Source organism: Podospora pseudocomata (genome assembly GCF_035222375.1).
Source record: "Podospora pseudocomata strain CBS 415.72m chromosome 2 map unlocalized CBS415.72m_2, whole genome shotgun sequence".
NCBI classification, from domain to species: Eukaryota; Fungi; Ascomycota; class Sordariomycetes; order Sordariales; family Podosporaceae; genus Podospora; species Podospora pseudocomata.
The window spans coordinates 697735-718222 of NW_026946365.1; the positions used below are offsets into that span (position 1 = coordinate 697735).

At 54.3% G+C, this 20488-nt stretch overlaps 8 protein-coding genes across 8 annotated transcripts; 5 read left to right on the forward strand and 3 right to left on the reverse strand.

The window, feature by feature from the left end:
- Positions 1 to 56: 56 nt before the first annotated feature.
- On the forward strand, positions 57 to 1519 carry UBC12 (NEDD8-conjugating protein ubc12; the record flags this gene model as incomplete). The annotated part of the gene is made up of 3 exons (XM_062886996.1): positions 57 to 824; positions 900 to 1005; positions 1077 to 1519. Exons 1-3 carry the CDS (start codon positions 804 to 806, stop codon positions 1517 to 1519), a joined length of 570 nt encoding a protein of 189 aa, XP_062746767.1. The 5' UTR covers positions 57 to 803.
- A 346-nt stretch (positions 1520 to 1865) lies between these two features.
- Positions 1866 to 2252, forward strand: QC762_0031700 (uncharacterized protein; the record flags this gene model as incomplete). The annotated part of the gene is made up of 2 exons (XM_062883243.1): positions 1866 to 2006; positions 2178 to 2252. The coding sequence occupies 2 exons, from the start codon at positions 1866 to 1868 to the stop codon at positions 2250 to 2252; spliced, it is 216 nt and encodes a 71-aa protein (XP_062746768.1).
- A 260-nt stretch (positions 2253 to 2512) lies between these two features.
- Positions 2513 to 4926, forward strand: ILV5 (Bifunctional acetohydroxyacid reductoisomerase; the record flags this gene model as incomplete). Its single annotated transcript, XM_062886997.1, has 4 exons — positions 2513 to 2749; positions 2855 to 3133; positions 3199 to 4266; positions 4316 to 4926. 3 exons carry the CDS (start codon positions 2513 to 2515, stop codon positions 3892 to 3894), a joined length of 1212 nt encoding a protein of 403 aa, XP_062746769.1. The 3' UTR covers positions 3895 to 4266; positions 4316 to 4926.
- On the reverse strand, positions 4456 to 6451 carry QC762_201060 (uncharacterized protein). Its single transcript, XM_062886998.1, has 3 exons — positions 6376 to 6451; positions 5277 to 6189; positions 4456 to 5226 (listed from the first exon to the last, which is right to left on the reverse strand). The coding sequence occupies exons 2-3, from the start codon at positions 5593 to 5595 to the stop codon at positions 4466 to 4468; spliced, it is 1080 nt and encodes a 359-aa protein (XP_062746770.1). The 5' UTR covers positions 5596 to 6189; positions 6376 to 6451; the 3' UTR covers positions 4456 to 4465.
- Positions 5914 to 8279, forward strand: QC762_201070 (uncharacterized protein). Its single transcript, XM_062886999.1, has 2 exons — positions 5914 to 7131; positions 7194 to 8279. The coding sequence occupies exons 1-2, from the start codon at positions 6680 to 6682 to the stop codon at positions 8182 to 8184; spliced, it is 1443 nt and encodes a 480-aa protein (XP_062746771.1). The 5' UTR covers positions 5914 to 6679; the 3' UTR covers positions 8185 to 8279.
- A 48-nt stretch (positions 8280 to 8327) lies between these two features.
- Positions 8328 to 10088, reverse strand: QC762_201080 (uncharacterized protein; the record flags this gene model as incomplete). The annotated part of the gene is made up of 2 exons (XM_062887000.1): positions 9064 to 10088; positions 8328 to 9004 (listed from the first exon to the last, which is right to left on the reverse strand). The coding sequence occupies exons 1-2, from the start codon at positions 9608 to 9610 to the stop codon at positions 8328 to 8330; spliced, it is 1224 nt and encodes a 407-aa protein (XP_062746772.1). The 5' UTR covers positions 9611 to 10088.
- Positions 10089 to 10317: 229 nt separating this feature from the next.
- QC762_201090 (uncharacterized protein) lies at positions 10318 to 12360 on the reverse strand (the record flags this gene model as incomplete). The annotated part of the gene is made up of 1 exon (XM_062887001.1): positions 10318 to 12360. One exon carries the CDS (start codon positions 12358 to 12360, stop codon positions 10318 to 10320), a length of 2043 nt encoding a protein of 680 aa, XP_062746773.1.
- Positions 12361 to 12787: 427 nt separating this feature from the next.
- On the forward strand, positions 12788 to 19877 carry QC762_201100 (uncharacterized protein). The gene is made up of 5 exons (XM_062887002.1): positions 12788 to 12884; positions 12939 to 14719; positions 14903 to 18412; positions 18466 to 18634; positions 18799 to 19877. The coding sequence occupies exons 2-5, from the start codon at positions 14267 to 14269 to the stop codon at positions 19512 to 19514; spliced, it is 4848 nt and encodes a 1615-aa protein (XP_062746774.1). The 5' UTR covers positions 12788 to 12884; positions 12939 to 14266; the 3' UTR covers positions 19515 to 19877.
- Positions 19878 to 20488: the final 611 nt, after the last annotated feature.

Below are 20488 nucleotides of genomic sequence, written 5' to 3' on the forward strand. Positions count from 1 at the left end.
CCGGTGTTGCGAGTACCGGACGTTGACATTGAATATCAGCTCCGATATGCCTTCAGCTCCGATTCTGTCCCTTCAGGGATCGGCAGTTGATGACTCCGCCTCTCAGCTCACCAGGTTCCTCTTCACCGATGTTCGGTGATGGGCAGCTGTGACTGACCGAAAGCGCTCTCCGAGGTGTGAGTGAGGTGGGACCCCACATTGGGACCAACCCCACATTGTTAACGGAGGTCGGTCGCGGAGCCTAAAGAGTGCCCAAAGGGAAGGAACGGTTGTGGGCGTCTTTCAGGTTAATCTGATGGGAGGGAGAAGATAGAGCTAGGCAGCAGGGGTATAGCTAAGCAATTAACTGTTGAGAGCAGAATGTTGCCGCCTCCCTCCTTCGTAATGATTTGAGGAGAGGATAGGAAGAAAAGAACCCCCACCTTTTTCTTCCATCCTGATTACGAAGGCGGTAAGGTTGGGGCAAGACGGTGGGTGATCCGTGTGCCTGGGACCTTGGGTTTCTGCCCCTCCATTTGCCAACGGAGCAAGGTAGGTTCCTGGCCAACCTAAAACCTACTACCCGTAGAAAGTAACAAAAAGTTGTCTTAAAACTTATTTACCTACCTGAAGTTGCTTTTCTGCCTGCGCGGCCTGCTGCTGCCGGAGTTTATTCAATCTGCGCAAAAGTGATAACGAAAACTAAGCCGACTGTTAACGCGAAGGACGGACACGAAGCACGCGACCTACGCCCGTTCCCCCCCACCTTTCCGAACCGACGCCAGAGACAGTTAGAGAGAGAGAGGGCAAGAAGAGTAGTCAAGATGTTGAAGATATGGTCGATGGTATGTCGCATGCATGGGCTGGGGGAGAAAGTGGAGAAGGGTTCGATGCTGATGATGGTGTGAAACCTCGAACAGAAAAAGGAGCAGCAAAAGGCTGAGAACTCCGATGGTGCTGCCGCTGGTGCTGCTGGAGGGCCAAAGAAGAAGAAGGTTACTGCGGCGCAATTGCGTGTGCAGAAGGGTACGTGTTTCTCTTCCTCGACCACGACCAGCAAAAGATACTGACCTCTTCCTGTCTGTTGTGTTCTCCAGACCTCAGCGAACTCTCCCTCGGCACAACGATGCGAACCGACTTCCCCGACCCGGACAACATCCTCTCGTTTATTCTGTATATCGAGCCCGACGAGGGCATGTACAAGGGGGGCCGGTTCTCCTTCACGTTCAACATCACGCCCAACTTTCCGCATGAGCCCCCCAAGGTGCAGTGCCGGGAGAAGATTTACCACCCCAACATTGACCTGGAGGGGAAGGTGTGCTTGAATATTCTGAGGGAGGACTGGAAGCCGGTGCTGAACTTGAATGCGGTGATTGTGGGGTTACAGTTTTTGTTTTTGGAGCCGAACGCGAGCGACCCGTTGAATAAGGAGGCGGCGGAGGATTTGAGGAGTAATAGGGAGGGGTTCAAGAGGAATGTGAGGAGCGCGATGATGGGGGGGAGTGTGAAGGGGGAGGGGTTTGATAGGGTTGCTATTTGAGGGGTGGACCGACCTGGTGAGGAAGAAGAGCAGGGGAATACATGACACAGTGGGGGAGCAGAAGTAGGAGAGCAGAGGTAGGGGAGGAGAAGGAGGATATACCTACTACCAGGGCCTGGGGAAGCGAAACTACAGCACGCTGGTGAGAAGAGAAGCGGGTTAGATGATTATATGTCTACAGACTGGTGGAATGTTGCTTTGTTTTTAGTGTTCTGTGGGGTTGTTTTCTTGAGAACATGTACATCGCCGTCGACTTCTACATATCCATGGCATGGGCATGATGTTAGATACACGTGATGTTGCTTTTTTCATGGGAATCACAATCCGATACGGGAGGTGAGCGCCGATGGCATTCCGGTCCCAATTTAGAGTCACCGAATATCCCCACAGCGCCAAGTCTGGACAGGAACCACGCTCTCGGCTCCCGGCTCTGTCGCTAAGCGGAGGCCGGCCGGTCCAGGAGAGCCCGGAGCTGGTACGGAGTCGGGTGAGTCAATCAACGGCAGCCACATCGGACAGGTCTGGGTCGACAGCGCGCTGAGTGCTGGCACGGCCGTTGTCACTCTCACCTTGGAGATGCCACGAAGTGCTGCCCCCAAGCAAATGCCCCGCACCCGCCCGCACTCGCACTGGCAAGCTAACTGAGCCTGGATCCAAGCTTGAGAAGCGGTGGACCCTCTGGCCTGCCCCTGCCGCCCCGGATTCACCCTGGCCAATCAGATCGGGGCCATAACCCACCCTCAAGCACGCCAGTCCCCCCGAAGTCGGTCTGGACGGCCGCTGGCAGGGCAGCAGGGAGACCGAAAAATAAAAAACTCTGACTCGCAGCTCCGGTGACTGTGTGTTTGCCAGGTGGACGTTTCGACGGTGAACCTCCTACATAATCAACAGCTCTCCCCTCTCTCTCCCCAAGCTTCGGAACTTGGAACCTTCTTTTTTTCCAAACCCAATCCCCACTCCCCTCCTCAACCACCAGACCAGACCAGAGTCAACATGTCTGCCGCCAGAAACCTCCAAAAGGCCCTGCGCCCTCTGGCTCGCCAGGTGGCCTCCCCCGCCGTCCAGAGACGCACCTTCGTTGCCGCCGCCGGTGCTGTCCGCGCTGCTGCCGTCTCCCGCGCCGCTGCCCCCGTTGCTAAGCAGCAGACCCGTGGTGTCAAGACCATCGACTTTGCCGGTCACAAGGAGGATGTCTACGAGCGTGCCGACTGGCCCGTTGAGAAGCTCCAGGTATGTTTTAATCCGACTCCTTTCGACCAATTGGGACTCAACTGGGTCCTGATTGGTCCTTTTTAGAGAGGCATTTATAGCTAACTTGAGTGACCACTCCCACAGGACTATTTCAAGAACGACACTCTCGCCCTCATCGGCTACGGCTCCCAGGGTCACGGCCAGGGTCTCAACCTCCGTGACAACGGCATCAACGTCATCATTGGTGTCCGCAAGGATGGCAAGTCGTGGAAGGATGCCATTCAGGACGGCTGGGTTCCCGGCAAGAACCTCTTCGAGGTCGACGAGGCCATCTCCAAGGGTACCATCATCATGAACCTGCTCTCGGATGCCGCTCAGTCCGAGACCTGGCCTCACATCAAGCCCCAGATCACCAAGGGCAAGGTAAGCTCATCCCTGTTTTGTGGGCTCCGTGGAGAACAACGTCATGCTGACATAGCTGCCCTTAGACCCTCTACTTCTCCCACGGTTTCTCCCCCGTGTTCAAGGATCTCACCAAGGTCGAGGTCCCCACTGACGTCGACGTCATCCTCTGCGCCCCCAAGGGTTCCGGCCGCACCGTCCGCTCCCTTTTCAAGGAGGGCCGTGGCATCAACTCCTCCTTCGCCGTGTACCAGGATGTGACCGGCAAGGCCAAGGAGAAGGCCATCGCCATGGGTGTTGCCATTGGCTCCGGCTACCTCTACGAGACCACCTTCGAGAAGGAGGTCTACTCTGACCTCTACGGTGAGCGCGGCTGCCTCATGGGTGGTATCCACGGCATGTTCCTCGCCCAGTACGAGGTTCTCCGTGAGCGCGGCCACTCCCCCAGCGAGGCTTTCAACGAGACTGTTGAGGAGGCTACCCAGTCCCTCTACCCCCTCATTGGTGCCTACGGCATGGACTGGATGTTCGACGCCTGCTCCACCACCGCCCGCCGCGGTGCCATTGACTGGACTCCCAAGTTCAAGGACGCCCTCAAACCCGTCTTCAACAACCTCTACGACTCGGTCAAGGACGGCTCCGAGACCAAGCGCTCCCTCGAGTACAACTCCCAGCCCGACTACCGTGAGAAGTACGAGAAGGAGCTCGAGGAGATCCGCAACCTCGAGATCTGGCGCGCCGGCAAGGCCGTCCGTGCCCTCCGCCCCGAGAACACCAAGTAAGGTGTTAGAAGGAGTGTTATGGTGTTGATGGTGGTGGTGGTGGGTTGAGTGGTTTCTAGTCCGGGAAAACAAAAACAGTTTATGATACTCTGGTCATGGGATTGGGAGCAGAAAAAAAAGGTTCACGGAAAATGGACTTGTGTGCCCAAACACTAGGGGATACGGGATATACCTCGGGCAAATGGGGATCAAAAAGCCTTGATTCGTTTTGCGGCCATTGCGATGTTTTTTCATTTTTCTCAAGTTTTTCTTTCAGTTAATGGGTGGTTCTTGTACATATATACCTGATGAATGCATTTCGGAGTTGACATGGAGAGAACTTTTCAAGGTTTATGTGTGCTTTATGTGAGGTGATGTGGTTGGATGTGTAGGGTAAGTGATCTTGTTTTCTATTGGTTGGTCGTGGCTAACATGGAGATAGATCCACCTCGGAACGTCGATTGGATATCGAGCGTTGTCAAATTAAGCAGCAATCAAGTCGACTTGGTGAATGTAAATCATTATGGGAATTTGGTGGTGTTCACAGCATTGGTTTCTATTTTTTGGTTTCAGACTCCTCTAGTCTCAACATTCACTGGTCCTTGAACAGCTCCCCCAACGCAGCCAAACTCACATTTCCACCACTAAACACCACCCCCAGATCCCACCCCTCCTCCCCCCCTTCCTGCTCAACCATTTTCCTAAAATCCTCGTTATACAGCGCAACTGCTAAGCCGACCACAGCAGAGGGCTCAACCACCACCTTAAGGCGCTCATACACCAGCCTCATGGCCGCCCTGATCTGGTCTTCGGTGACGGAGTACATCCCGTCGACCAACCTCCTTTCATAAATGATACTCCAGGGTATCTTGCCCACCGGCGTCCTCAGCCCATCACCAATGGTCAGCGACTTGACGGCCTCGACTCTCTTACCAGAGTAATACCCCCTCTTGCCGTCGTCTGCCCCCTCAAAGGAGGGCTCAGCACCAAAGACTTTTGTCTTGCTCTCGGAGCAGGCGAGGGCGGTGCCGGAGAGGAGACCGCCGCCTCCGCAGGGGGTGATGATTGCGTTTAGGGGGGTGGGGACTTGGGATAGAAGCTCGAGGGCGGCGGTTCCCTGGCCGGCGATGATGTGAGGGTGGTCGTAGGGGGGGATGAGGGCTGCGCCGGTGGAGGAGATGATTTTCTGGGCGGCGGCTTCGCGCTCTGGGGCTGTGGGGCCGGAGAAGGTGATTTGGGCGGAGTAGGAGAGGGTGGCGGCTATTTTGGAGGGGGTGGAGATTGTGGGCATGACGATGTAGGCTGGGATGGAGGAGGTTTTGGCGGCTAGAGAGAGGGCTTGGGCGTGGTTGCCTGGGGGGTTAGGTAAGTGATGGGGTGAGGGAGGGGGTTAGTGTAAATACCTGATGAGTGAGTTACCACACCGCGGGAGGGGTCAAAGTCGGGCGATTGCTTTAGGCGTTCGATGGCGTGGAAAGCACCGCGGGCCTTGAAGGCGCCGATGCGTTGGAAGTTTTCGCATTTGAAATGGATGCGGAGGATGGGGTTGGAGGGTATTTGGTCGGACCACTCTGTGTTGGAGAGGGATTCGGGGGTTTGGGGGGTGGAGGCGAGGGTGTTGATGTAGGTTGAGGTGAGGACGGGGGTCTGGTGGATGAAGGGTTTGATGAGTTTGTGAGCTTCTTGGACGGAGGCCAAGGTGAGGGTTTCGGGGGAAGACATTGTGATGGTGTGTTTGAGCCCGGGCCGGGAGTGGATCGGGGTTCGGATCCGGATCGCGGGGTAGTTTTGGTGTAAAGTGTAAGTTGACAGCACACACGACTGGTGATTAGCAAGTTTTATGTGCAATGAGTTTGGTATGGCAGTGAGACGTTCAAATTGAGTTTTAAAGGTAAAGAATCCTAGCCCATGATAGCTCCACCTGTCTTAGCCCTGCTGTTGACATTTGACATTCTCGCCTTCCTAATCGAGGTTGACATGGCGGGCTGGCCGGGTGAGGGGTTGATTAGCTGAGGAGTTGCTATGGCCCGATAACGGAGCACCGCAACGGTCCGAACCGGTCAGAGGAAGCGTTTTCACCGTCAAAGCCCGTTAAGAGCACCCCGACCACGGGAGATAACGGCCGGAATTTCTCCGGCCGTTTCGATCGGGCGTCTTGGGAAAAAAATGGGGAGGGAGGCCGGCTGAGGCCGGTTATGGCCGGAGATGGGTGGAGCTCGTTTGTTGCTGTTACATAGCTAGCGCATAGTCGACACCACTGCATGGGTTGCTTTCTTCGACTTCATTCGGATGCAAGGGTGACGACAGGAGTATAGGGTGAGTTTCTCTTATCTTTTCGGCTGGTCATGGTGAGGGCGCATGAACTGTATTTTGGTGTGTTTGGACTGACTTGCACGACCATAGGCATGCACCAGTGACGTTGAGGTTAGGGTTGGTGCTGGTGGTTATCTTGCTTGATTTTGCGAGCTTAGGAACATACAATATACTGATTCGAACCATTATTTCTTTGTCGAGATCCCGCTGCCAGACACGATGGCCGGGCCAGCAAGGTGACAGTCTTGTGGTCTCCTCATGGCTTTCCATGACAAAGAGAAATCGGTCTGTCGGATATCAACCATCCGGGGGAGTTGCTAGTTCGCGTAGATGGTCAAGATGTGACCAGGGCGAGGCCGGAATAGATTCCGGCCATGGTGTATATAGGCGAGCAAGTTGGCCAGTCTTCAGGACCAAATCAACAGCTTCAATCTCAACTTCAAACATCTTCTCGACACTTCGAACCCTCAAAGATTCTTGACCTCAAGACACAATGGGTTCCCTATCCAACCCCGTCACTCCCTTCAACGTCCTCACAGACGCCAAACCAGACGACACCTCCCTCCCAGCCTTCATGGTGTCCACCACCCGCGGCTTCCTCCCCCGTGCCGACCCCATCGTCACTCTACCCCCCGAGTTTGACCCTCTGGAGTCGATCCTTCAGCGTATGCCCGTCAAGACGGCCTCTGGTGAGCCTGGCCTCCTAGCCGAGGGCAAGCTGGGCAATGTCGTCCTGTCCGAGCTCCCAGACTTGACCTCCCACATCGACAAGTACGCCCCCAACCTCCCCTTGATGAACGCCCTGTATCGAGACTACTCCTTCCTCTTGTCCGCCTTCCTCCTCGAACCCTGCCACCTCCGCTTCATCAAAGGCGAACCCTACGGCCTAGCCCGTGATGTCCTCCCAGCCAACATTGCCCGCCCAATCAAGCGCTGTGCCGAATTGTATGACACCCCCAATCTCCCTTCCCTCTTATCACTGTTGCTAACCCTCCTGCCACAAAAAGAACGGGCTTCAAACCCTTCATGGAATACGCCGGCTCCTACGCCCTCTACAACTACCGCCTCGCCAAACCCCCCTCTGGCCTCTCCTACCCCAACCTCCGCCTCATCCGCGCGTTCGAGCACGGGCTCGACCCCTCCTCCTCCGAGGCAGGCTTCGTGCTCGTGCACATCGCCATGGTCTCCCACTCCCCTCTGCTAGTCTCAGGCTGCGTCAACGCCCTATCGTCCGCTACCTCCCGCGACAGGAGCAAGTTGAACACCGCCCTCGGGGAGGAGATGTTGACCGCGTTGCGCAACATCAACAGGTCGATGGAGACGATGTGGCAAAAGTCCAAACCAGGGAGTTACACCTCGTTTCGGACCTTCATCTTTGGGATCACCTCGCAGAGCATGTTTCCCGACGGAGTGCTGTACGAGGGGATAGAGGAGTACAAAGGGGAGAGACAGAGTTTCAGGGGGGAGTCGGGAGCGAACGATAGTATGATTCCACTGATGGATAGTTTGTTAAGTATTCCGATGCCGGAGACGCCGTTGACGGAGATATTGAAGGATTTTAGGCAGTACAGGCCGTCAAATCACCGGGATTTTATCAAGTATGTAGCTGAGAGGCAGGATGAGTTGGGGATCAAGCGATGGGCTTTGGGCGGGGAGGAGGAGGAGGAGGAGGAGGAGGAAGGGAGGGAGACAAGGAGGCTTTGGTTGAGGCTGTTGGATCAGGTGAGGGAGTTTAGGTGGCGGCATTGGTGTTTTGCTAGGGAGTATATCCTCAAGCAGACTTCGCATCCTACTGCTACGGGGGGGAGTCCGATTGTGACTTGGTTGCCTAATCAGTTGGGTGCTGTGTTGGCTGAGATGGAGAAGATTTATGGGGAGGGTGGTGGGAGGGGGAAGCTGGGGGAGGAGATCGAGGGGATTATGGACTTGGTGGGGAGGCAGAGGGAGATGTTGGAGAAGGAGGTGAGGAAGTTTTGCGAGGAGAGGGGTGTTAACTAGGTAGATATGTGGCTCGGTATGGCGTTTGTGAGTAAATAATGCAAAATCGAGATTTGTCTCCCCTTAACCAATGCTATGCTTTCTACTTCTCTCTTCTACAAATCGCAAACAGTTCCAACGCCAACTCCATTAATACCACCTACTCATACCACCCATACCATTACATTATCATGACCCATTCCTGTCACTTTAAACCAGATCCCACCCCCACCACCCTCCCCCCATTCAAAAAGCCATAACCATCCCAGCCACCCCAACCAAAGCTCCCACAAAACCCCCTCATACCTCACAGCAGCCCCCGTCCCCGGCAAAGCCTTCGCAACCCCAGCCGTCTCCCCCGCTCTCACAAGCGTACAACTCGCCGCCCCACAACCATACCCATCAGGACAGCACCCCTCACTTTCATCCCTCTCATTGCACATGAACCACCCATTAGCACACTCATCCCCCATCACAGGCGGCGCACCAGTCGGCATCGGCACCGCAATCGTCACCCCATTGCCATCAACCACCGTCGTCGAGGAAGTCAAAGGCGGGCAATCAGTCTCGGCGCAATCCCGACCTATCTGACAACACCCCCCCTCGTTATTCGCACGAGCAAGACAAGCATAATACCCCGTGGGACAAAATCCCGGTTCACCCGTTGTAGACGTCTCCGGGGCGTCATCAGACGTAGTTGTCGATGATTGGGGTCGAGTTGACGTCGTTTCCGGAGCAGAACTCGACTCTGAAGTCGTTGTTGTTGTTGCCTCCAGCGGAGCCGAGGTCGTGGTTGTGGTTGGGATGGGAACAGGAGTGGACACTATCCCCTCCTTGACACCTACAGTTTGATATCAGTCAACCATCCCACCAAAATCCCATGTCAAGATGGGCACTTACAACCCAACCCGCCGCAAACCCACCCCGTCAAACAACACCCTCCCCCAACCTCACTCGGGCACCCAACCCCCCCCTCCCCGCAACTCGTCACGCCCCCCGTGCACTGGGTGTTATCCGGGCAGCAACCCACCGACCCCAAGCCAGTATCCGGGACTTTGATGCATGTCGACCCTTCGTAGCAGCAGATGTTGGGGTAGCCAATGTTGCTGCATAATAGGGTGTCTGTCGGACAGGACCACTGTCTTTTGCTTACTCCCAGCACCCCTCGTCGTTGTGGGTTGGGGGATGCGGGTAGAGGGGGGTTGTAGACTGCGCGGAGGGGGGCGGAGAAGGAGGTTCCATCTCTCGGGAGGAGGATCGCAGCAGAAGAGTTGGAAGGGGATGTATGGGAGGGGTCGAAGGCGCAAAAGTGGGAGTGGAATTTGAGCGAGGGGTTATTGGGGGGCATTTTTCGGATGGCGGTTGGTTGTTGGAGGGGAGTTTGTTGTTCGGCGAGGGAGAGGTGGGCGGATATTAAGGCCCAGAGCGGGAGGGGGAGGGGGCGCATTGTGGTGGTGGTGGTGGTGGTGGTGGTGGTGAGTGAGGTTGTCTGTGATCTGGGGAGGGAGCGGTGTTGCGAATTGAATTGAATTGCGGTGTAGCGTCGGTGCACAAGGGGGGTTACCGTCGCGCGGGCACAGCGGGGGTAATTCAACAGAGAAAAATGTGTCAACAATAAACCATGCAAGAACCTCAACCCTGGGAGAGCCGTCTGTATCGCCAGAGGAGGCGTGGTCGTGATTGTAAATGTTCAGCTGTCGCAAGTCGTATGCGCAAACAGCTATGTTGACATTCTGTGGGTCCGGCTCTTTGGTCGAGAACACCGCGACAACGCAACGGGGCGCTGCTTATCGTTGCTTGGCGTACACGTTGGCTGGAGCTAAACTGTGAGAAGGGGTCAATGATGTCTGGACAGACAACCAGATGAAAGTCAGTGAGTGGATCTCCTGTAAGATCTGAGCCAAAAATGAAGAATAGAAAACAGGCTGAACAACAACATCAACAACTGGAAAAGCTCAGTAACACAAACTCTCGGGAACCCCCTGCATCACCCCACCCGACCATCGGAACCCCCCACGTCCAATCATCCCAACTCGGCAGTTTGTTTACATGTCCCCTGAATTGCTTCAACGTTTGTACATTTTAGATTGAGGGTATCTACCACAGGTGCACATCCATAGTCTTACACAACATCCCCCCCCTTATCCAAACTTTTTAAATCTCAAACAGCGTCTCCTTCGTGACTTCCTCACCATCCTCCTCCGCTGCCTCCTTCTTCAACACAGCCTTCTGCATCCCCTTCAAAAACGAGGCACACAGCAACGCCCCCGCCACATTGACATTCAAACTATCCACCACGCTCTGCCCCGCCATGGAAGGGATATTCAACTCGTAATCCGCCTTCTTGACCACCAGCCTGTCCAACCCCTCACCTTCACTCCCCAGCAACAAAACACACGGCGTTCTCTTCAACGGGTCCGTCTCCTCAATATCAAACAAATCAACCTGTCTTCTTTGTCTTGTAGCACCCGGCTCCTGCGCAACAGCAGCATAAACCTCCCAGCCGTTCGCCCTCGAAGCATTGAGAAACTCGGGCAGAGAATTAATCCCAAAAATGGTCACCTCCTCCGCCGCACCAGCCGATGCCTTCAACGCGACAGGCGTGATTTTTGTCCCACCATAGTTTGTAATCGCCACAGCAGCCGCGCCAAAGAACCCGACACTGCGCAGAATAGCACCTAGGTTGACAGGGTCAAGAATTCTGTCAAGCACCACAACCAAAGGTTTGTGCGTAGCGCTCTTGCGCCAGTAGACAAAGTCATTCGTGCCATTGATAGCAACGTCCTCAGCCGACTGATGGCCCAACTCGACCGAAAACCCAGGCTTAGCCGCGTACTCAGCCGGGTCCTCAGGAATGGCGCCCAAGGCCACGATCGGTGGCTGAGGGAGAGCAGACGCTTCAAGAACAAACCCGTTGTGGGGACGGGAAGAAGACATCTTGCTCATGAGACGCATGCCATACTTCCCGGAGACGACCTCGACAGGGACGTTCTTTTGCTTGGCGAGGGTGCGGATGACTTTCTCGGCTTTGATGTCATCTGCGTTCTGGGACTCGCGGACGTCGTCGCCTTGTTGGATGTAGAGCTTGTAGAGCTTGCGGCGGCCGGAGCGGAGGGCGGCTTCGACGGAGGAGGAGCCGTAGAGGAACTGGGAGGCGGCGGTGGTGTAGGTGATGCCGATGGGCTCGGGGCGCTCGTAGGCATCACTGTCGTGGAAGGGTTTGTCCTTGTATTCTCTTGGGGGGCGGTCGTTGAAGTCTCTCGGGGCGCGGTCCTTGAACTCTCTTGGAGGTCTATCGCCGAAGTCTCTTGGGGGTCTGTCCCCAAAATCTCTGGAGGAGCGCTCTTTGAACTCTCTTGGAGGCCTGTCACCAAAGTTCCTGGGGGGTCTGTCCCCAAAAGCTCTGGAGGAGCGCTCTTTGAACTCTCTTGGAGGAAAGACCCTCTGAGGCACATCGCCGAAGCTTCTCGATGGCCTGTTACCGTTACGAGGCGGCCTGTCACCAAAGCTCTTGCCCCGTCTATCCCCGTCACGACTCCCCCTGTCAAACTTTCTGTCCCTCGACCCGAAGCTCCTTTCTTCCCGGTCACGAGAAGGAGCAGTCTTAGCATAACCCCCAAAAGGCCTCTCTCTCCCCTTGTTCGACCTCTTATCCTGCCCCCAAGGATTCATACCCTCCTCCCCCCTCATCATAGAAGCAAAACCCCTAGAATCCAACGGCTTTGATGCCGAAGACCTCTCCCTATCCCGGCGAGAAGGACGGACATCCCTCCCTCTCTCACCTCTTGAATTGGTAAAAGCATCACCGTCGGCAGAACCCATCCCCATTTCCCGTTTCAGCTGTTTGACCTCTTCGGCCAATTGTCCAGTCTTGAACTTGTAGACCAAACTTTTCTTGCCATGGCTGTCCTCGGGGTCAAAGAAGCGGGCTTGCTTGGACTTGGGTCTGGCCTTGTCTGGGTACTCGGTGATGTCCTTTCTTCCCTTGCGGATCTTGTAGTCGGGGCGTTGGGCTTTGAGTTCATCCCGGAGCTTTTGACGCTCGGCGTAGGTGTGGCCGTCATTTTTGAACTTGCCGGATTGAAGGGTGGTTGAGACGGAGAAGGCCCTTGAGGAAGGGGTAATGAGTGAGATGACCGAGGGAGATGAGGTGGTTATTGACGGTCTGGTGGCACGGTAGGCCAGTTGGAGAGCCATGACGGCTCGGGAAAGTGTGAAGAAGTGAAACTGAATGTATGTATGTTTGCTGAGTGAAGCTTCACTTTTGAGTCTCAAGGATGCCAAGAGATGTGTACAAGAGAGATGCACTTGAGGTGTCTTGTGTGTTTCAATGCGAAGAAAAGGGTTACAAGCCTCAACCTGAACCACAATCTAAAATGTACAAACGCACAAGACGAACTCAGCCCCAAAATGAGAGAAAATGAATGCTTTTGAGACTATGTTTGCTCCTTCCTCGAAGAAAATCCAGGCCTTCAGATGCAGAAAAAGTCGGGAAGGTGCCAAGCCCAGGACCCAGCGGCCCCACCACAGCTGCCGGGCAGGACATTATATTTCAATTTAATCCCTGCAAAGCCTTTTAAGCAAACGCGTGTTTTTGGTCCGTCGCGTGAAAGGCGGCGCCCCTCCACTTCCCATGCTTTGAGACTGTCCCTCTGTTAACCATAACCCCCCTCACCCCGACTCTCAGCTTGTGCAATTTTCAGTAAACAGCTTGGGCATTGGTATGCGGCCACAGCTTTTTGTTTTCTGTCATCTCAACTGACTTGCTTCTCCAGGAGTAGCTTCCCCAAACTTGCTTACATTTGGAGACCTTTCGAACTCGACATTTTGGCACAGCAAACCAGCACGCACCCCCCTTCGACTTATTGTTGATGTACTGCCGACCATGGCCACCAACGGTCTTTTGAGCTCAGATGATGAGCTGTTTTTTGATCCCATGCCGACAGAAGAACCCACGACCTATGAGTTTCAGTCCGAACTGTCAGACGATGAGGATCCAGATCCGATTGCGGTCGACGAGATTACCCAGCCTGTTGCGCCTTCGGTACCGTCACATTTGATGCCTGCGATGCCTCGTGCGAATATAGACAACTTTTTGCCCGACGACTCCATACAGTATGAGGAACCACCGGTAACGAATGGGCATGGCTATGACGGACATCGAAGCGATAGAGACGACTCGGCCGGTCCAGTCACAAGAATCGTCGACATTGAAGTAGCGTTACCGGAGATGTCGGAGGAAAAGAAGGCCGAGTTTGAGTACATTGAGGTGCCAGAGATGAAGCCAGAAACTGAGGGCTACATGACAAGGAGGACACGCAATGGGGTAAGGGGTTGTGCTGGGTGATTTGCTGTTTGTATCTGCTGTGGTGGGAGATATGATGAGCAAGGCTCAAGGATGCAAGTGTGTCAACATCATGGGAGTTGTGTTGCTGTGTTAGGTTGTGGCGTTTGTTTAAGGGGCTGTAGTTGGCAACTCTTCCAAGTGGTTGAGTGGAAGCTGGACGACAACCACAAGGGCCTCAGGGGTCGGGGGGTGGGTGGGGTTGCCATCAAAGTATCAAGTCCCAACATGGAGAGCAAGTTGATCTGTCGGGATGTAATGAAATCCCGGGCTCCAGATCCAAACTCTTTTGGGTTTGTCTTTAGTATGGAGCCAGGGGTTTTTGAGGAGCTTGAATTGTGCGGTCTTGGTGCCTACAGTATCGCTAGCCTCGCTGTTCTGGCTTCAAACATGGTCAGCATCCTCTTCCTAGCCCGCATGACGACCTCCAGTTTTTGGCATCTCCCAAGCCGAAGACTTGTCTGGCTTCTTTTCTGCCTTCACCCATCGCTCCTTCTCCACCTAAGGATTTTGACTGGGTCACACAACTACTGTCAATGACCTCCCCCTATTGATCACAATATTGCTCCTTCCCAACACACCTTCGTCTGAACCCTTAGCGCCTTTTCATTATTTGCAGGTCACACGGTTTTGTTATCCATCTATTTCTCCGTTTGGTTTGATTCGCCGTTTTCCTCTTTCCGAGAACCTCAACTTTCTCGCTGCTGCTCGCCTCCCAAGCTTCTGAAAACGCCCATTCTCGCCGGTTTGTTCCTTCCAATGGGGTCTTCCAGTCACTCCGACGGCGAGTATACTCCGCCTTTCGACGACAAGAATAGCGGGGATGACGGGGCTCTGCTCAGCCTGACTGCCGAGGCCAGCAACGGCAGGCAGTTGTCACCTGACGACTACTATATTGACGAGGTTGAGTATATTGACCCAGAGGAAGCCGACTGGAATATTCAATCAGGCAACAACCTGCCAACCAGCGACTTCGACCGCGACTATTTGAACAATTTTCACCCTGCCTACCTGGATGAGCACCAGCCAGAGCACAGAAATTTCGTTCAGTCACAGCAGATGATCATGGATCGCGTCAACCAGGAATCCGACCATGCCTACGAAGGCGATAGCGACTATGCCTCTGATCACGCCTCTGAGTATAAGGACAGTGACTACGACTCTGACCCCATGGATATTGACCAGATTGACAGCGACGACGGCAGTGACTCTGTAAGCGCAGGCAGCCAGATTGGCGGAATTGGGCGACCAGAGTCAAGTGACTCAATCTCTGCACTGCATTCACTTATTCATTTACTTGTTGCAAAACTCTCTATTTCCCGCATTTCTCTTGTTCATTCCAATCAATGCCCATTGTTCTTTCTTGCCGGCAAATTGTTGACCCATACTTTATAGGACTATTATGATGACTCCAGAAAGCGCAAGAGAGATTATAACGATAACTACTCTGGTGCCGTTGACGATTTCGACGAGGCCTCTGACGACGACATCCCCCGCACCCGAGGTGCCCCCACCAAGCTTCCGCCTGTCAACTTTGGCAGATCTCTGCGCAAGCGTGCTGAAGTCACCAATTACTATGGCAGTCAAGATGAGTTGCAGGAGGATGATGAGGATTCATTCATTGTCACCTCTGATATTGTGCGACCCGGCCGAAAGAAGTTGAAGCGCTTGTCTTCGAGGCTTTCTGCCAGGACCACACAGAAGACCACGTCTGTCTCTGCCTCTGCGGGTGACTCTGACATAGAATTTGAGAGCAGCCGCCGCCGTTCATCCCGTGCCAACAAGAACACCAGAAAGATGGTCGACCAGTACGCCGAGGACGACGATGACGAGGATGATGAAGCCTTTTACATCTCGGACAACAAACCTGCTGCTGGCCCCAAAGTCGCCAGCGTGAAGGAGATCTTCCAGGGCAACATTCCCACCGACTTCAAGGAAGCTCACAGGTTGACCTGCGACAGTTGTGGCTATCCTGATGACCGCAACAAGGGAACCTTTGTCTTTTGTCAAGGCTGCTCCAATGTCTATCACAAAGTCTGTCTGGGCAACCGCAGCAGCCGTGAGCAGCGTGTGACCAAGGTTGGGCCAGATTCCTTCGTCATGCAGTGCCGCTTTTGCATCGATGTTTACAAGAAGCGAGACCCGCGGGCACCCAGCCACGGCACATGCCAAACTTGCCATGTCAGAGGCCCATCATGCATCCCTTTCTCCGAAAAGAAAACACCCAAGCAAGAGGAGAAGTTGCGCATCGATAATGGCGGTGTTGATCCCATCACGGAGGTCAATCCCAAGCTTATCAACAACCACAACAACGTCCTCTTTCGCTGTGCCAGGTGCCATCGAGGCTGGCACTATGAACATCTCCCCCATCCCAACCCGACTCGAGACCCGTCTTGGTCAGAGCCTCTCAATCTACACAAGCTCAGGTTGGAAGAGTACCAGATCGATTGGATGTGCAAGGACTGTCGTGACACAGATGGGCTCAAGCCTGACAAGATTGTGGCCTGGCGCCCAGCTGATCGCAAGAGCTACATCGAAGGTCAGACTATCGCAGACTTCGACGAGGATCAAATCGAGTACCTGATCAAGTGGGAGCGCCAGTCTTACAACCATTGCCAGTGGTTCCCTGGCGCCTGGGTCTATGGTATCGTCAAACACAACATGCGTGTCTCCTTCCTCAAGAGGACATTTGGAGAGGGGCTTGAGGGAGGTCCTGACAGCGAGATCAAGGCAGATTCTCTGCTCAGATGGACCGAAAAGGAGGCCATCTATAATGTCTGGGTCACACCTGATATCATTCTCGATGTCCACGTCGCTCCGCGAACCGTCGAGGCTGAAGCAAAGTACAAGGCTCGGTCTCGCGAGGACAAGTTCCAGGAGGACTTGAGCCGGATCTTCCACGTGGTCAAAATCCTTGTGAAGTTTGAGGGCCTTGGGTACGAGGATGTTGTTTGGGACACCCCTCCGGACTCGTCAGACGGTGCTCTCTGGGAGGCGTATCAAGAGGCGTACCGGGAGTACCTCAATGGCAAGCACTTCAAACCAGAGTCCAACCGTGTCATGCGAGAGCGCCTCCAAGAATTCCACCAACTCGATTTCGTCAAAGATATCGAACTCAAGAAGCAGCCCGAGGGCCTCAAGCGCGGCCAGCTTATGGAATATCAGATCAATGGCGTCAACTGGATGCTTCACAACTTCCGTCATGACAGGAGTGTCATTCTTGCCGATGAGATGGGTCTGGGCAAGACAGTTCAAATCGTGGCACTGCTCTACACTCTCATCATGACCAAGCCTCGCATCTGGCCGTTTCTTGTTGTGGTGCCAAATGCGACCTGCGCCAACTGGCGACGTGAGATCAAGAAATGGGCTCCTGACCTTCGAGTTGTTGCATACTATGGCGGACGAGTGTCTCAACAGGCCGCAAAGGAGTACGAGCTGTTTCCAGGCAATACTCGCGACATGAAGGCACACGTTGTCATCATGTCCTACGACTCGGTCAAGGACAGTGAAACGCGATCCCGGTTCAGCAGTGTGAAGTGGGCTGGTCTAATTGTCGACGAAGCTCAGGCTCTCAAGAATGACGAGAATTCGCTGTACAAGGCCTTGAACATGCTCAATATCCCGTTCAAGGTTCTTCTGACAGGAACGCCATTGCAAAACAACAAGAGGGAGTTATTCAACCTCCTTCAGTTCATCGACCCCAGTATGAAGGCCGAGCAGCTTGACCAAGAGTACGACCAGATCACCTCGGAAAACCTCAGGCATCTTCATGATCTGATACGGCCGTATTTCTTGCGCCGCACAAAGGCCGAGGTGCTCAACTTCCTGCCGACGATGGCTCAGATCATTGTCCCTGTTTCGATGTCGGTCTTGCAAGAGAGGCTCTGCAAGTCGATCATGGAGAAGAACCCTCAGCTCATTCGATCCATCTTTGCTCAGGGCAAACTGAAGGCCAACGAGCGTGGGTCGCTGAGCAACATCCTCATGCAACTGCGCAAGTGTCTCTGCCATCCTTTCATCTACAGCCAGGCAATCGAAGATCGCAACCTGTCTCCCGAGCTCACTCGCCGGAACTTGATTGAGGCCTCTTCCAAGCTGATGCTCTTGGAGATTATGCTGCCCAAGTTGAAAGAGCGCGGCCACCGCGTCCTCATCTTCAGTCAGTTCCTTGACCAGCTGACGGTCCTTGAGGACTTTCTGATGAGTTTGAACCTCAGGCACGAGCGTTTGGACGGCAGTCAGTCTAGTTTGGAGAAGCAGAAGAAGATCGACGCATACAACGCTCCAGATTCAGACATCTTCTGCATGTTGTTGTCGACGCGCGCTGGTGGTGTTGGTATCAACTTGGCGACGGCCGACACCGTCATCATCCTCGACCCCGACTGGAACCCTCACCAAGATATCCAGGCTCTTTCACGCGCCCATCGTATCGGACAGCGTAAGAAGGTCTTGTGCTTCCAGCTCGTCACTGTTGACTCGGCCGAGGAGAAGATTCTTCAGATCGGTCGCAAGAAAATGGCGCTCGATCATCTGCTCATCGAGACCATGGACAATCAGGACGACGCCCCCAATGACGTCGAGTCGGTCTTGAAGCACGGCGCTGAAGCTCTCTTTGGCGAAAAGAAGAAGGATGCCATCAAATACGATTCGGCTGCTGTTGACAAGCTTTTAGATCGATCCATGCAGGAGGAAACCAAGACCGACGATAAGAAATCGGCCGAGTCTGCATTTGCCCACGCCCGAGTGTGGGCCAACGATGGTCTTGCTGACGAGATGAAGGAGACCGAACAGCAGGAGATGTCGCTCAGTGTCTGGGACCAAATTCTCAAGCAGCGTGAAGAGGAGGCTCGTCGTAAGGCCGAGAAAGCTAGGGAAACTCTCGGCCGCGGTGGACGCCGTCGTGGGGTGAGTAGTTATGCTTCCAGTCTCTGGAAGTCCAGAATACTAACGAACAACAGAATGCCAACTACGCAGGTCCCCAGTTCGAGTTTGACGAGGGAGAGAAGCCAGACAGTGATCAAGGCGAAGGTGATCATGACTTCATCGCTAAAAGCGATGGTGGTGATACAAGCGACGAGGAAGTCGGCACTCCAGCCACTGGGCTATCAGCACACTTGCGCAAGTCAGGTACGAAAAGTCAACTTTCTTTAGTTCAGTCAAGAAGCAGAGCCAAAGGCAACAAAGGGGGCGCGACACCACCAGTCACGCCTAGCAAGAGGAAGACCCCGCAAAAGACCACTCAAACACGCAGCATTATTCGAACCACAAGCTCACGCAAGACAACTTCTCAGACAACGAAAGCGGCCAGGCCCAGACCCAAAGCAACGCCCAAGCCCAAGGGAAAGCAGCAGCAGCAGGAGCAGCAGCTTCCCTCGCCCCCCAAAACGGCCACGCCAAAGGCGCCGTCAATGGTGATAAAGTTAAACGTTCCCAAGTCGAAGTCGCCATCTTCACGGCCCAAGGCCCAGGCGCCCAACAACAAAACGGCGGTGGCGCCAGCAACAGTCGCCCAGTTAGCACAGACGTCCGGTTTAATGTCCCTGACAATGCTGCGTCCCAAAATCAAAGACGGCAGCAGCAGCAGCAGCAGCTCGGAGCTGTCGGAGATGTCGGGGGAGCCCCAGTAACTCACCACCAGGCAGGTGCAAGCATGACAGCCTCTCAAAGGGCGGGGATTGACTTGTTGAACTCGATTGCGATGAGGCCTGCTGGGCAGTCTGGAGGTGGTGGGGGTGGGGGGGTGATGGTTAACCAGATTGGTGTGCCGACGGTTCCGAGCTCGACGTCGTCGTCGGTGGCGGCGGCGGCGGTGGTGCTGCCAAAGGCGGAGCAGTGCGTTGTTTGCAAGTATAGTCACCCGTGGAGCTGGGAGTGCCCTGAGATGAGGAGCATGAGGAATTTGAGGGTGGCGTTGGATGAGCTGAAGCGGGATGGGAGGTTGACGGAGGAGGAGAGGAGTGGGTGGAGGGGGTTTTTGGTGGAGAAGTTGAGGTTGTTGAGGGGGTGATCTTGGGGCTTGCTCATAATTTTTGAGGATTGTTGTGTGTTGTTTTCTTTTTGGAAGGGGAGTGCTAGTCAGACGGGGAGACAAAATGGTGATGGGGAGGGGCTGGCTGGTGATTCATTGCGAAAGAGAGGGGGTGCTCTGGCAGGATCTCTAAGCTCTTTTCATTCAGAAGAGAGGGATTATCTTCTTTTTAATACTCTGTGGTTGAGTTTTCTATTGCATAGCGCGATATACCCTGGGGTTTTTTCCGGTGCATTGAGGCATTCGGATGGAGGTGGGGAGGCGTCGGGGGTTTGCTTCTGCGCGCCACGCAGCATCATACAGAGAGATTTTTTATTTACAAAGACGGGGATTGCGTTTGTGCTTGCTACCTACCTATGTGATGTGCTCAAGAGTGACTGTTTACCTATGTTTGTGTGATGTTGCCCACACTGGTTTGTTTCCATGAGAAGGGGAGGGGTGTTGGCCTTGTTCGGGTGGGCTGCTATGGGGAGGGGAGAGTTGGGGAGGGGAGAATTGGGGAGGAGAGAGTCGGAGGGGAGAGAGTTGGGGAGGAGGGTGGGCGACTTGACATGGTTGGGATGCGAGTTGCAGGGGAAAACTGGAAAGAAACGGAGTTGTAGAACGATGAGATTGGTGGTGCGCTAGCTACACACGATGGATCCAATGGGTTGGTGGTATGTACCTAGTTTATTGCTAGAATGGGAATGGATGGTGAGGGTTGTGGCTGGCATTGGTGTTGACGTTGACATTTGACAGCTGACGGGTTGACGTGCGTAGCGGCCCGTTGAATGGACTGAGCTTAGCCTCTTCTAGAAATGAGGGACACGAGAAAGAGTTTTGGTATTTTCTGTGTTTTAGAGCTGCCCAAAGCTTTGTTTATTTATTGGCTTTGGAGATCTGTTGTAAGTGGCAGGATGCTTAGTGGTTGATATGGCTCCATTGGGATACCCACCAACTTTGACACTGGACGT